The sequence below is a fragment of the Xyrauchen texanus genome, chromosome 3 (genome assembly GCF_025860055.1).
Source record: "Xyrauchen texanus isolate HMW12.3.18 chromosome 3, RBS_HiC_50CHRs, whole genome shotgun sequence".
NCBI classification, from domain to species: Eukaryota; Metazoa; Chordata; class Actinopteri; order Cypriniformes; family Catostomidae; genus Xyrauchen; species Xyrauchen texanus.
Window position 1 is genome coordinate 32,584,115 of NC_068278.1, and position 12,181 is coordinate 32,596,295.

At 36.7% G+C, this 12,181-nt stretch overlaps 1 protein-coding gene across 4 annotated transcripts in view; it reads left to right on the forward strand.

The window, feature by feature from the left end:
* Positions 1–12,181, forward strand: part of ophn1 (oligophrenin 1) — a 72,989-nt gene that overhangs the window by 25,437 nt on the left and 35,371 nt on the right. For all 4 annotated transcript variants that reach the window (XM_052105401.1, XM_052105410.1, XM_052105409.1 and 1 more), the window contains exons 6-16: positions 1,556–1,666; positions 1,966–2,070; positions 2,511–2,643; positions 3,156–3,256; positions 3,355–3,446; positions 3,624–3,702; positions 3,815–3,848; positions 4,838–4,900; positions 5,913–5,987; positions 6,499–6,583; positions 8,071–8,129. In XM_052105401.1, the coding sequence (XP_051961361.1) occupies positions 1,556–1,666; positions 1,966–2,070; positions 2,511–2,643; positions 3,156–3,256; positions 3,355–3,446; positions 3,624–3,702; positions 3,815–3,848; positions 4,838–4,900; positions 5,913–5,987; positions 6,499–6,583; positions 8,071–8,129 (937 nt within the window). The remainder of the gene's footprint in view (positions 1–1,555; positions 1,667–1,965; positions 2,071–2,510; positions 2,644–3,155; positions 3,257–3,354; positions 3,447–3,623; positions 3,703–3,814; positions 3,849–4,837; positions 4,901–5,912; positions 5,988–6,498; positions 6,584–8,070; positions 8,130–12,181) is intronic.

The following is a 12,181-nucleotide window of genomic DNA, read 5'->3' on the forward strand; positions in this document are numbered from 1 at the left end:
GCAGGTTTTTGTGTTTTTTTTACTTAAAAATTAAACAAAGATATATAATATCAGGCTTTTTGCACTTTTAATGTAAAAATTACAACCTATGCAATGCCACTGAAATCCAAAGTGACACACTTTAGTGAGGAAAAAAAAAAAAAAAAAAACTTATAATAACTTAACTGTATAAGTGTGCGCACCCTTTTATAATTGGGTATTTGGCTGTGTTCAGAATCAACCAATCATCAAGCTCATGAGAGATAGTACACACCTGTCTTCACCTGAAGTAACTCTGATTAACTCCAAATAAATCTCTTGTAAATGTTCTTGTAGGATTTTTCTGGCATCTTTTTGATTGCATGCTACTATAAGAGTCATGGGCCACAAAGAGCTTACAAAGCATCAGCAGGATCTCATTGTTGAAAGATATCGCTCAGGTGAGGGCTATAGGTATACCATGGAACACAGTGAAGACCGTCATCAACAAGTGGAGAAAGTATGGCACAACAGTGACATTATCAAGAACAGGAAGTCCCTCCAAAATTGATGAGAAGACAAAGAGAAAACAGGTCAGGGAGGCTGTCAAGAGGCCTACAGCATTATTAAAGGAGCTGCAGCTCTTTCTGGCAAGTACATGTGACAACTATCTCCCATATTCTTCATCTGTCTGGGCTATGGGGCAGGGTGTCAAGACGCAAGCCTTTAATGATGAAAAAACATCCAAGCCCAGCTAAACTTTGTAAAAACCTATATCCAGTCTTACAAAACCATGTGGAAAATTGTTTTATGGTCTGATGAGACTAAGATTTAACTTTTTGCCCAAAAATGTAAAAGGTATGTTTGGCACTAAAACAGCACATCAGCAAAAGAACACCTTACCCACAGTGAAGCATGGTGGTGGCAGCATCATGCTTTGGGGCTGCTTTTCTTCAGCTGGAACTGGGGCTTGGAGTGAATTGCTCCAAGTACCAGTCAATTTTGGCACAGAACCTTCTGGCAACTGCAGAATAGCTGAAAACGAAGAGATCTTTCACATTTCAGCATGCCAATAATCCAAAGCACACATCCAAATCAACAAAAGAATGGCTTCAGTGAAAAAAGGTTAATGTTTTGGAATGGCCCAGCCATAGACCAGACCTGAATCCTATAGAAAATATGTGGGGGGACCTGAAGAGGGCCGTACACATGAGATACCCTTGCAATTTGACAGATCTGGAAAGAAGAGTGGGAAAATATTCCCAAGTCAAGAGTGCCAAGCTAATAGACTCTTATCCAAACAGACTGAGTGCTGTAATAAAATCAATAGGTGCTTCAACTAAGTATTAGTTCAGGGATGTGCACACTTATGCAGTTAGGTTATTTTTTTCCTCTGGAATGTGTCACTTTGGTTTTCAGTAGCATTGCATAGATTGTAATTTTTACATTAAAGGTGCAAAAGTTCTGATATGATTTATCTTTGTTTAATTTTTTACATCACACCTGCTGTTTTAAGAGGGGTGTGTAGACTTTTTATATCCACTTAATGTGTGTATAACCTTGTTTATGTATGTGTTGTACATGTGTGTGTTTGCAGGCCGATGAACAATTAGATAAGGAGCGTCAGGCATTTTACGAGTCATCTGTTGAGTATGTGTACCAGATCCAGCAGGTTCAAGACAGGAAGAAGTTTGATGTCGTGGAGCCTGTGCGTGTGAACATCCTTTTTCTCATGCACACACACACACACACACACACACACACACACACACACACACACACACTTCTGTATTTATATGCCGTATGTTTATTGTAGTAACAGATGTTTGATTGTGTGTATGTAGAGGCATCTACAGGTGCACGGATCAGAACTAAACTGTAACACTCACAAATACACATGACTATATTCATACTGCCATTAACAATAAATAAGCATTGACTAAAGCATGTTATTTTCCTATTAGTCATTTATCCTTACAGGGGTGTGTCCATGTGTGTGATTGACAGGTCTTGGCGTTTCTGCAGAGCATCTTAACTCTGAATAATCTGACAGTGGAGATGACACAGGATTTTCTTCCTTACAAGCAGGAGCTTCAGCTCAGCCTACAGAATGTGAGAGCTTCACCAATCAATAATCACTCTGTCCTTCTATTTATAAAGTTGCAAGATCAAATTGCCAGAGCTGATCAATATGTGGGCCGGTTGGTTTGACCTCCACTCTGTTTCTAGACTTTCTGAATATTAGTGAGTAGTCATCAAGCACATCCTTTTTCCTAAGAGTGTTTTAGGACATTTAGTACAGTCCAGGGCTCAAAAATAAGGATTTTTTCTTCTGGTTTGGTTGGGCAATTAGTTTAGATTTTAAATTTCCCTGCAAACTTTTTCTCTGGCCCAACATCCTAGTTTGTATAATTCAGAAAATGGACAACACTGTACCAATTAGCATGTCTAATGTAACTATGTAATGGGTTTATGCAGATTATAAAGCATCAAATCAGCATTGTAGATTTGGTTTCTTTTCTGATTGACCACTGCTGTTATTGTTGTCATAGACCCGTAATCACTTTGAGAGTACCAGAGAGGAGATGGAAGAGCTAATGAAGAGGATGAAACAATCGTCACAGATCTGTATTAGACATGGCCAACAACCGACCATGGAGGGATACCTCTACGTACACGAGAAATGTGAGTGCTCTTTCTCTTCTGTGATAACTTGAACTCATCTCGTTGTGTGTATAAATGGAAAGTTACCAGCTCAGGTGGTAGAGCGGGTGATCCACTAATCGCAGAGATGGCGGTTCGATTCCCGGCCCACATGACTCCACATGCCGAAGTGTCCATGGGCAAGACACCGAACCCCAAGTTGCTCCCATTTGCAGGCTAGCGCCTTTAATGGCAGCTCTGCCATCATTGGTGTGTGAGTGTGTGTGTGTGTGAATGGGACACGGTGTAAAGTGTTAACCACGCCAAGGTTAAAAAAGGCACTATATATATATGCAGACCATTTACCATAACTTGAAAATGACCCAGAATGGTCTTTTAGTAATCCAACCGCTGAGCAATATCTCTGTGTTAAAGAAAAGGCTTTTACCAAGTGTTTACTCTGTATAGGTCACATCTAAACACAGGACAAATCATAGAGTGATGATGGTTTATAAATACTGTATTTGTCCATCTTTCTGTCTCTGTCTCTCTAGGGGCTCTGGGTGTAACCTGGGTGAAGTATTATTGTAAATATTTCAAGGACAACAAGTTATTTATCATGGTGCCAATGGAGCAAAAAACAGGGACCAAACAGGTGCAATATTATTACAGAAGAATGTATGCAAAATAATCATTACCTTGTGAAGTGTTAGATCCTTTTTCTCACATTCTCTTTCTCTTTATTTTTATAAGACCACAACTCAACTCACCCTGAAGTCCTGCATTCGCCGTAAAACTGACTCCATTGATAAACGCTTTTGTTTTGACATTGAGTCAAATGAAAGGTGAGACTCTGCATCAGGCTTGTGTCCATGACATTTATGCATTCTCAAGGTCATTTGAGCACTCTCATTGAGTAAAGTATAGCCATTTGTTTGATATTGGAGAAAATGCACAGAAGCGACACGACGCTTAAATTATTGATAGATCCATTGCAGTGTGCACATGTTTTGTTTCAATAGATACAGCCCTGTCTTGCTCCAGGCTATTTCTGAGGCTAACCGGAAGCAGTGGATGGAGGCAATGGATGGGAAAGAACCAGTGTGTTTAACATTATCACCCCTCTCTCAAAACCCCTCATTGTCTCCCTTTGTTTATGATCATGGTTCTTATACTTACCTTATGAGCATGTCTGTTTATTCATAATTTTCAGATTTATCATTCTCCAATTCAAAAGCAGGCAGAGAGTAAGTATAACTTTATTATGGATGGGGTGTAGTATATTCTTTTTTCTTTTATCTAGTATGTAATATTATTACAGTATTTGTATCAGAAAAGTTACTGAAGTTTATTTTCTATTTGAATGTAATTATTTATTAACTATTTATGAGCACTTTCAGTTTAGATCTTCTCAATCAGATCATTAAAAAACACATTTTTTCACATTTAGGTCATGTACAGTGTTGGTACATGGTACAGTGATAGTATCAGATGGTAATAGCATGGTACTAAATGAGGTACAGGTACTGAATGATTAGCATATCCATAAACCATGGTATTTGCCTGGTACTACCATGGTACATGTCCAAAATTCCTTGGTAATACCATGGTACATATCCAAAAAACATGTTACTACCATGGTACATATCCAAAACCCATTGCATCACCATGATACCACCCTTGCAAAAAATATAAAATTAAATCAGGTGATTGAAACAGATGGTAATACAATGGTACTTTTGATATATAGCATGGTACTAAAATTCACTTGCCATGGTATTTACTTGGGACTTCAAGATTCCTCCAAAAATACCATGGTAGTACCAAGGTACAGTACCATGCCCAAAACATGGTAGTACCATGGTGCTTTTTTGCTAGCGAATTTTCAAAACAAAACCAAAAACATGGAACTGTAATACCATGGTAATGTATGGCACTTTTTGTTGGTGTTCTTCCTGGTAGTTTTTGAACTGCTTTAGTACAAAATATAAAAAGTAATTCCATTAAGAGAGAAAAATCTGCAAAACAGGAGAAACACTCTAAATATAGAAGAGTCATGTTGGGAAAATACTGTTTAATAGATTAAGAATGTGAAATTCTTGCAAGCCTGTGCAATACAATGTGTAATTGAACAATAAATAGTGTCCAGTAACCTACTGAGAAATACATACAGTGAAGATAAACAGCGTTCATTATGTGTAATATTATTATTATTATTATTTTCTTTTATCCTCAGTGGAGCTGAATGACCTGGGCTTCAAGTTTGTCAGAAAATGCATCAACTTTGTGGAAACGAAAGGTTTGATCACTTACTCTTATTTTAATTTCTGTAAAGACATGTTTCTCACCTATTCTCAAATTACTGGGTTACTGGTGGAGTCCATTGTGGGCCATTTAAAATCACCTCTGTGCTGTTTATGCACTTCATGGCCACCATATGCTGACCATGCATTCTTTAATGAAAAGAAGCTGAAAGAATAAGACAATTGGCCACATTCATGAAACACGAGCTGACAAAAAGTCTGCGTAAAACCTTCGTAAAAGCATTCTTGGTAAAGTGTTGTATTCAGTTTATTGCAACAATTTACGCAAGAAGGGGTTTATGATGTATTTGTGTTTCATGAATAAGGCCCAATGTAACAATTATGTAATGTCTCAAATGCAACAAGCAGAGGGCAGCAGTGCACCATTAGCATTTGGGTGTGCGTGTCAAGAGCTGGGAGCGGATTTGAGCCAACTGTAAATAGAAAGCGTTCATTTCCAGAATGTGTTTGTTCTGCAGAACCGCTGCTGATGTAGCCAAAGAACCTGAAACGTACACATACAGAAACATATTAACATACCACATTTTATCAAGGACATACTAAAAAAATTAAAGAAACAAAAACTTCCACATATAGATAAATTGCTTACAGACATGTATTGGTACTGTCTTTCATTTTTCTATTTTATGTAGACCGCAGGTAACGATGGTAGATACTGTTACAGCAAGACAGTAAAATCACAAAGTCAACTTAAGAGGTTGCTTATCCTTACAAAGAGGAGGCGAGTGCGCAAACGGTTGTGTTTGAAGTGCTGATGTATGTGTTTGGAACAACTTATGTACGTTAACAATTAGTAAAACCTGTTAAGCTGTCGTTTTAGGTTGAATGAATGTTACATTCATGTAGAGCTGTACTTTTCCACTGCTGGACACTCCCCCTTTCTTTCTCCCGCATGCCAGGTTCTCCCATGTTCTCACACTATAAATCATTCTTTCTATTTCTCTTACTTTCTGGTTTTGTTTTTTCTCTTCTCTTTCTTTTTGTTAGGGCTGACTCAGGAAGGGGTCTACAGGACGGTCGGCAGCAACATTCAAGTACAGAAACTTCTGATTACCTTTTTTGGTGAGGAAATGGCCAAAATAAAATCTGCCATGAATTTGTGTATGGGAGAAGACATACAAGCATGCATTCATACATACATACTCTCTTGTCCTTCTCTTTCGTAAGCACAGACCCACTCATTATATACAACCAGTGGTGCATTTGCTATGGAAGAAGTCCAAACACAAACTGTTGTAAACCATTAAACCAGATTTACAGACCAACAATTACAAGCTAATATACAAGTGTCTTTTAACTCATGTCAAGTAGCTTTTTCACATTTTATGTGGACGGAAAATTTAATGGCTCATAAGTCCAAAGTTTTTGTGCTGTCTTGTGTTGACTTTTTGAACTTTGTGAATTTTTTTTAAGTAGCTGAGGAAACCAAAGCAGAGATATACATACATTTGAGTGACCTTGGGCTGTAAAAGACACCCTGACACACAGGCCCTCATATTGAACAACAACCATCTGAGGAAGGCCATTCATCTCACTCTTTCTTGCTCTCTCTCCCTCTCTACTCTGTCTGTAGATCCAAAGTGTCCAGGTGATATAGATTTCAGTTGTAATGATTTGGACATTAAGACCATCACTAGTGCCTTGAAATTCTATCTACGGTGAGTTTACGCACACAAATAGTTTTATTAGATTTCTAGAAGTGTTGTTTACAAAGAGGGGGCCTGGGATGCTCAGTGAGTATTGACTCTGACTACCACCCCTGGAGTCGCGAGTTCAAATACAGAGTGTGCTGAGTGACTCCAGCCACTCCTAAGCAACCAAATTGGCCCGGTTGCTAGGGAGGTAGAGTCACATGGGGTAACCTCGTTGTTGCGATTAAGTGGTTCTCGCTCTCAATGGGGTGCGTGGTACGTTTAGCTTGGATCGCAGAGAGTAGCATGAGTCTCCACATGCTGTGAGTCTCCAAGGTGTCATACACAAAGAGCCACATGATAAGATGCGCGGATTGACTGTCTCAGAAGTGGAGGCAACTAAGACTTGACCGCACCACCACGAGGACCTACTAAGTAGTGGGAATTGGGCATTCCAAATTGGGAGAAAATCAAAAATATTATAAAAAAAAGATTTATTTACATAAAAATTCAGTCATCATTTACTCACCCATATGTCATTCCAAACCCATATGACTGGCTTTTTCTCAAATCTTTTCCATGTAATGAAAGAGAATTGGGACTGAGGCTGCCAAGCTCCAAAAATGACAAAAACAAGACCATAAAAGTACCATTTACAGAAATATTTCGGGTTCAATACAAGTCAAGCTAGATCGACAGCTTTTGTGGCATATTATTGATAACCACAAAAATTTATTTTGACTTGCCCCTCCCTTTTCTTTAAAAAAAGCAAAAATGCGGGTTACAGTGAGACACTGAATCGGGCCAATCTGTAATCATTAAAATACTCACTATTTAAAAAATATAGCCACAAGACATAAATAATATTCATGTTAACATGTGTGATAAAGTCTCTTTTCTGTGTAAAATTATAGCCAATTTTACAACTTTTTTTCCATTAGAATGTCATGTCAACAAACCCTAAAATGAGTGAACTTTACAGCTCAAATAATAATAATAAATGGAGTTTTAACAGAATAATTAATGTAAGTGCTTTTTTTAAAGAAAAGGAGGGATGAGTCAAAAATATTTTTTTGGTAATCAACATTATGCCACAAATGCTGTTGATTGAGTTTAACCCAGAATATCCCTTTTAATTAGTCCATATAATTAAAGCACAAAATTTCAAGTTTTATAAATTATCATAAATGCTTTGTGTCAGGAATAGACAGATATTTATGCTGATATTCACCAAAAAATTATCATTTGATGTCTGTGACATCTAACGGTTCTCAAATGTCTTGTGACCAGTCGTCATTGACTTTTTAATGTGCCATATTTGAAAGCATCTTTGGAGTTTGACAGTCCTAGTCTCCATTGGCATTCATTGTATGGTACAGATTAACTTGGGCATTCTGTCAAGTAACACCTTTTTGTGTTCCAAAAAAAAGTAAATGATTAAGTGATGACAGTTTTTATTTTGGGGTGAGAGATTAACTATGACATATAATTTGTGCGTGTTTTTTTTTTTTTAGGAGTCTAAGTGAACCGCTTATGACCTACAGTCTGCACAGGGAACTGATCTTAGCAGCAAGTATGACAGCAAATACATAATCAGCCAGACATGCCAACACACATCACCATCTTTAGACATGGAGAGAGAGACACACAATGTTTAGTTTTATGTGTTTTACATCTGTTATGGGTCACTCTATGGGTGCACTTCAGACCGAAGTGCAGCTGTAAAATTGTGATGCACTGCAAGTGCTCTGTGTATTCTTACAATACTACATAAAACACAATCCCCTACCGCATACATAGAATCAGGGAGCTGGATCCTTTTATTTGCTCATTTCTTTTATTAAAGGGTTAGTTCACCCAAAAATGAAAATTTTCTCATAATTTACTCACCCTCAAGCCATCCTAGGTGTATATGACTTTCTTCTTTCAGCCAAACAAATTCGGATTTATATTAAAACATATCCTGTCTCTTCCAAGCTTTATAATGGGAGTGAATGGTACCTTAGATTTTGAAGCCCAAAAAAGCAATCCATCCACAACAAAGTAATCCATATGGCTCCAGGAGGTTAATTAAGGCCTTCTGAAGCGAAGCTATGCATTTATTTTAAGATAAATATCCATATTTATAACTTTTTATAAACTATAATCACCGTCTGTGCGTACACGAGAGTCAAGTTCGAGTGTATAATATAGGCATAGCGTAAACTCCGGTGAGAAGTGACGAATGTGTAAGCGCAGAGGATAGAGCAAAACAAAATGCCGGTCACTAGGAACTAGATGCCGGAACTAGAAGACAACAACAAGGATTTTATAGAAAAATGTCGGAGGATTTCAATATAAGAGAAGAGGAGATTTGAGTTTTTTGTCAAGCTCTATTTGTTTGAACCGGAGTACACCGATCTGGAACTCTGGGAGATGGAGGAGGCTGCAGCAGCGGCACAAACAAAAGAATCTGGTTCTTTGTGGTGCTCATGCAGGAAATGCGAGGTAATGTGACACTTCTCATGTCATACGCCGGAACTCGACTCTCTTGTGTACACGCGAATGGTCGTTACCAGAAGGCAGTGATTGTAGTTTATAAAGTTATAAATATGGATATTTTTCTTACAAAAATTCATCGCTTCACTTCAGAAGGCATTTATTTACCCCCTGGAGCCATATGGATTACTTTTTTGATGGATGGATGTGCTTTTTTGGGCTTCAAAATCTAAGGTCCCATTCACTCCCATTATAAAGCTTGGAAGAGAAGATATATTTTAATATAACTCCGATTGTGTTTGGCTGAAAGAAGAAAGTCATATACACCTAGGATGGCTTGAGGGTGAGTAAATTATGGGATAATTTTCATTTCTGGGTGAATTAACCCTTTAAAGCCATTTGGGGCTGTGCATTATAGTGATTTTACAACAGGTAAAAGTGTTCTTACATTTACAGCCCTATTACTGTGGTAAATTCACAGTTTTTTGGGACATTTTGCACTCCAATCAAACGCATCTGAATGTGGAGACCGCAGATGAAACCTCATACGAAGAAAGTCCAAGTATGGTGAACTCTTACCTGCGAATCTGTATGACAAGTGAAGGCGTGACCAATAGAAGATCTAAACGTTACAAATGTTTGACCCCTTTGCTCAATTAAAAGAATAGGGTACATCGGAGCCAAAGGCCTTGCGGGGTAAAAGGCACTTTTGATTTTCTTTTCTTCCAAAACACTAAATAGCAACAAAAATCACCACAGTCCTTTCCTACACCTGTTTTCACTATACACTGCAAAAATATTGCTGATTCACAAGATCATTGTGTGCGACGTCTAAAGTTTGATTTAGAGTTAATTTGATCTAATATTAAAAAAAATTAAATTTTAAATGTTGCACGTTTATGTAGCTAATCAAACCCCCTGAAAATATCACATTTATGTTTAGGCAAAATACATATTTATAATTTTTAGTTGGTTCAAGGTGATAAAATCAAGTTTTTTTTATAACTGTCCAATAAGTGAAAGGATGGTATTTAGATTAAAAAGCTGCACTGTTGAAGGGCCTAAAGGCCCCCCTTAATATACTTTGTTTTTCTTAAGTGGGGAGAATAGATTTGTTATGAATAGTGTTCAAACTGGGCTCAAGTTGACTGATCCAATCAAAATGGAGATTCATTTGTTTATAGAATACTTGAGATGTTATAAAATGCTAAACGTGATTTAAATTAACCAGGTATGTTTAATACTTTTCTGAAGTGGTTTATCTTATTTTGTTACTCAAAAAAGCATCTTGCTGTCTCAAAAGTGTTTACATAAGTTGACAAATTTTGCCCTATAACTATTGTCCCTCTATTTACATGACATACATATTTACATTACCTACATATTTTAAAGCTGCATATATTATTGATGCAGGAAAGTAATTAGACATTCTATTTTTACACAGAATATAATATTATTTAGTATTTGTGATGTATTATTTACTAAAAACAGAAGCACTCATATCCTGGTCCGTTGCGTACTCAAGCCTAGCATGACTGCCCCTTTTAACACATGGCCTATTGTTTTTATAAAACCCTGCCAACAGCAATATGATAAGAACATTGACTCTCAACTGGTGAGTCACAACCCAAAAATATGGTACACAAATTCACTGTGCATCCAATCAAAATCATTACATTATTTTGGCCCAAATTCATGATCACTATGTAGAAGCTGAGGCAAATTAGGCAGATGCCAATATAGAGGGTAAAATATGAATGAAGACATCAATGTTAAATAACAAGTCACATTTAAGATTCAGAATAAGTCTTTCTCAGTTCATTAGCCTAACTATAGGCTATTTGCAGTTGCCAACCAACATAGTAAAGGGGTTATTATTAAACAAATTATTTATATTTTCCAACACATTAGGGCCTAAATAATACTTTTTCATGTTTTTATCTAAAATATTGCTTTTACTTTCGATGTACTGCTTGTACAACTCATGAAAATAACATTGAAAGGATATTAACATTTACCTTGAGGTCAGCTGCCTTCTCCAAAAATGCTGCCATGTTACTTATTGGATTAAAATAAACTGGACACTTGATACAAAAGTGCAAAAAAAAATGTTTAGGGTTAAAATCAAATCTGCAAAGGTATACGGGGTTCATCCATTGGAAATTAGATTATTAACTGTCTGTTTTATAACAGTGCTTTTACATTATTTTCTGATCTCAGGTTTGCATCATCTGTGTGTGTGTTTTGGTTGTGCTGTTGTGTCTGCATGAGTATATGTGCATCCAGCTTCGAGTGTATTGCTGTGTTGTAATTTTTTCTAGAATAAGATTAGAAACCATTAAAGCAGCTTTTATTATAGCTTGTCTGCGCACCTGTGCTCAGAATACACATAACAAATAGAACGCAGCACAGAGGTGAGAACTACACCTGCCAAGGGATTATGGCTCGCTTTAATGCGCATTACTCATTTGGCCCAGGTAAACTCTCAGTCTATCATATTGTAGTGTTTCTTCAGTCATATTTGGATGTGAATTATTATTAATATATTAAAGAGATAGTTCACCTAAAATGAAATTCTATTTATTTATACACCTTAATTTTATTACAATCCTGTTTTTTCGCCTCTGTGGAACACAAAAGGAGATGTTTGGCTGAATATTAGCCTCAACTGATGTTCACTTTCATTGCAACATTCTACCTAAGGCCACATCCACACTAATCTGTTTAAGGTTTTTTTTTATTATTCAGTTTCCTATCACCATGAATAGTGAACATGTTTTCAAAAGTACTGTCATTCGATTACATTTTTTCATTGTATAATATTTTGTAGTTAAATGCAATTAATCGCAGATATTGAAAGTGCTGAAATTTGACTCTAAAAATACTTTTTTCCTGTCAAAATGCATTTATTTCCTTCTTAGGAAAGAAAACAAAACAATATGCAACAATATAATGCTTTAACATTTTCCAAACAAAACCTTCAACAGTATAAAGACTGAAATGCACTAAAATAGAAGCAGTTCAATATGCGTTAATCGCGATAAAGAAACATTAACATGTTACATTTCTTTTAATTAATCACATGTGTTAACACATACATTTTGACAGCTTTAGTATTCAAACAAAAATGGTATCATCTAGGTTTGG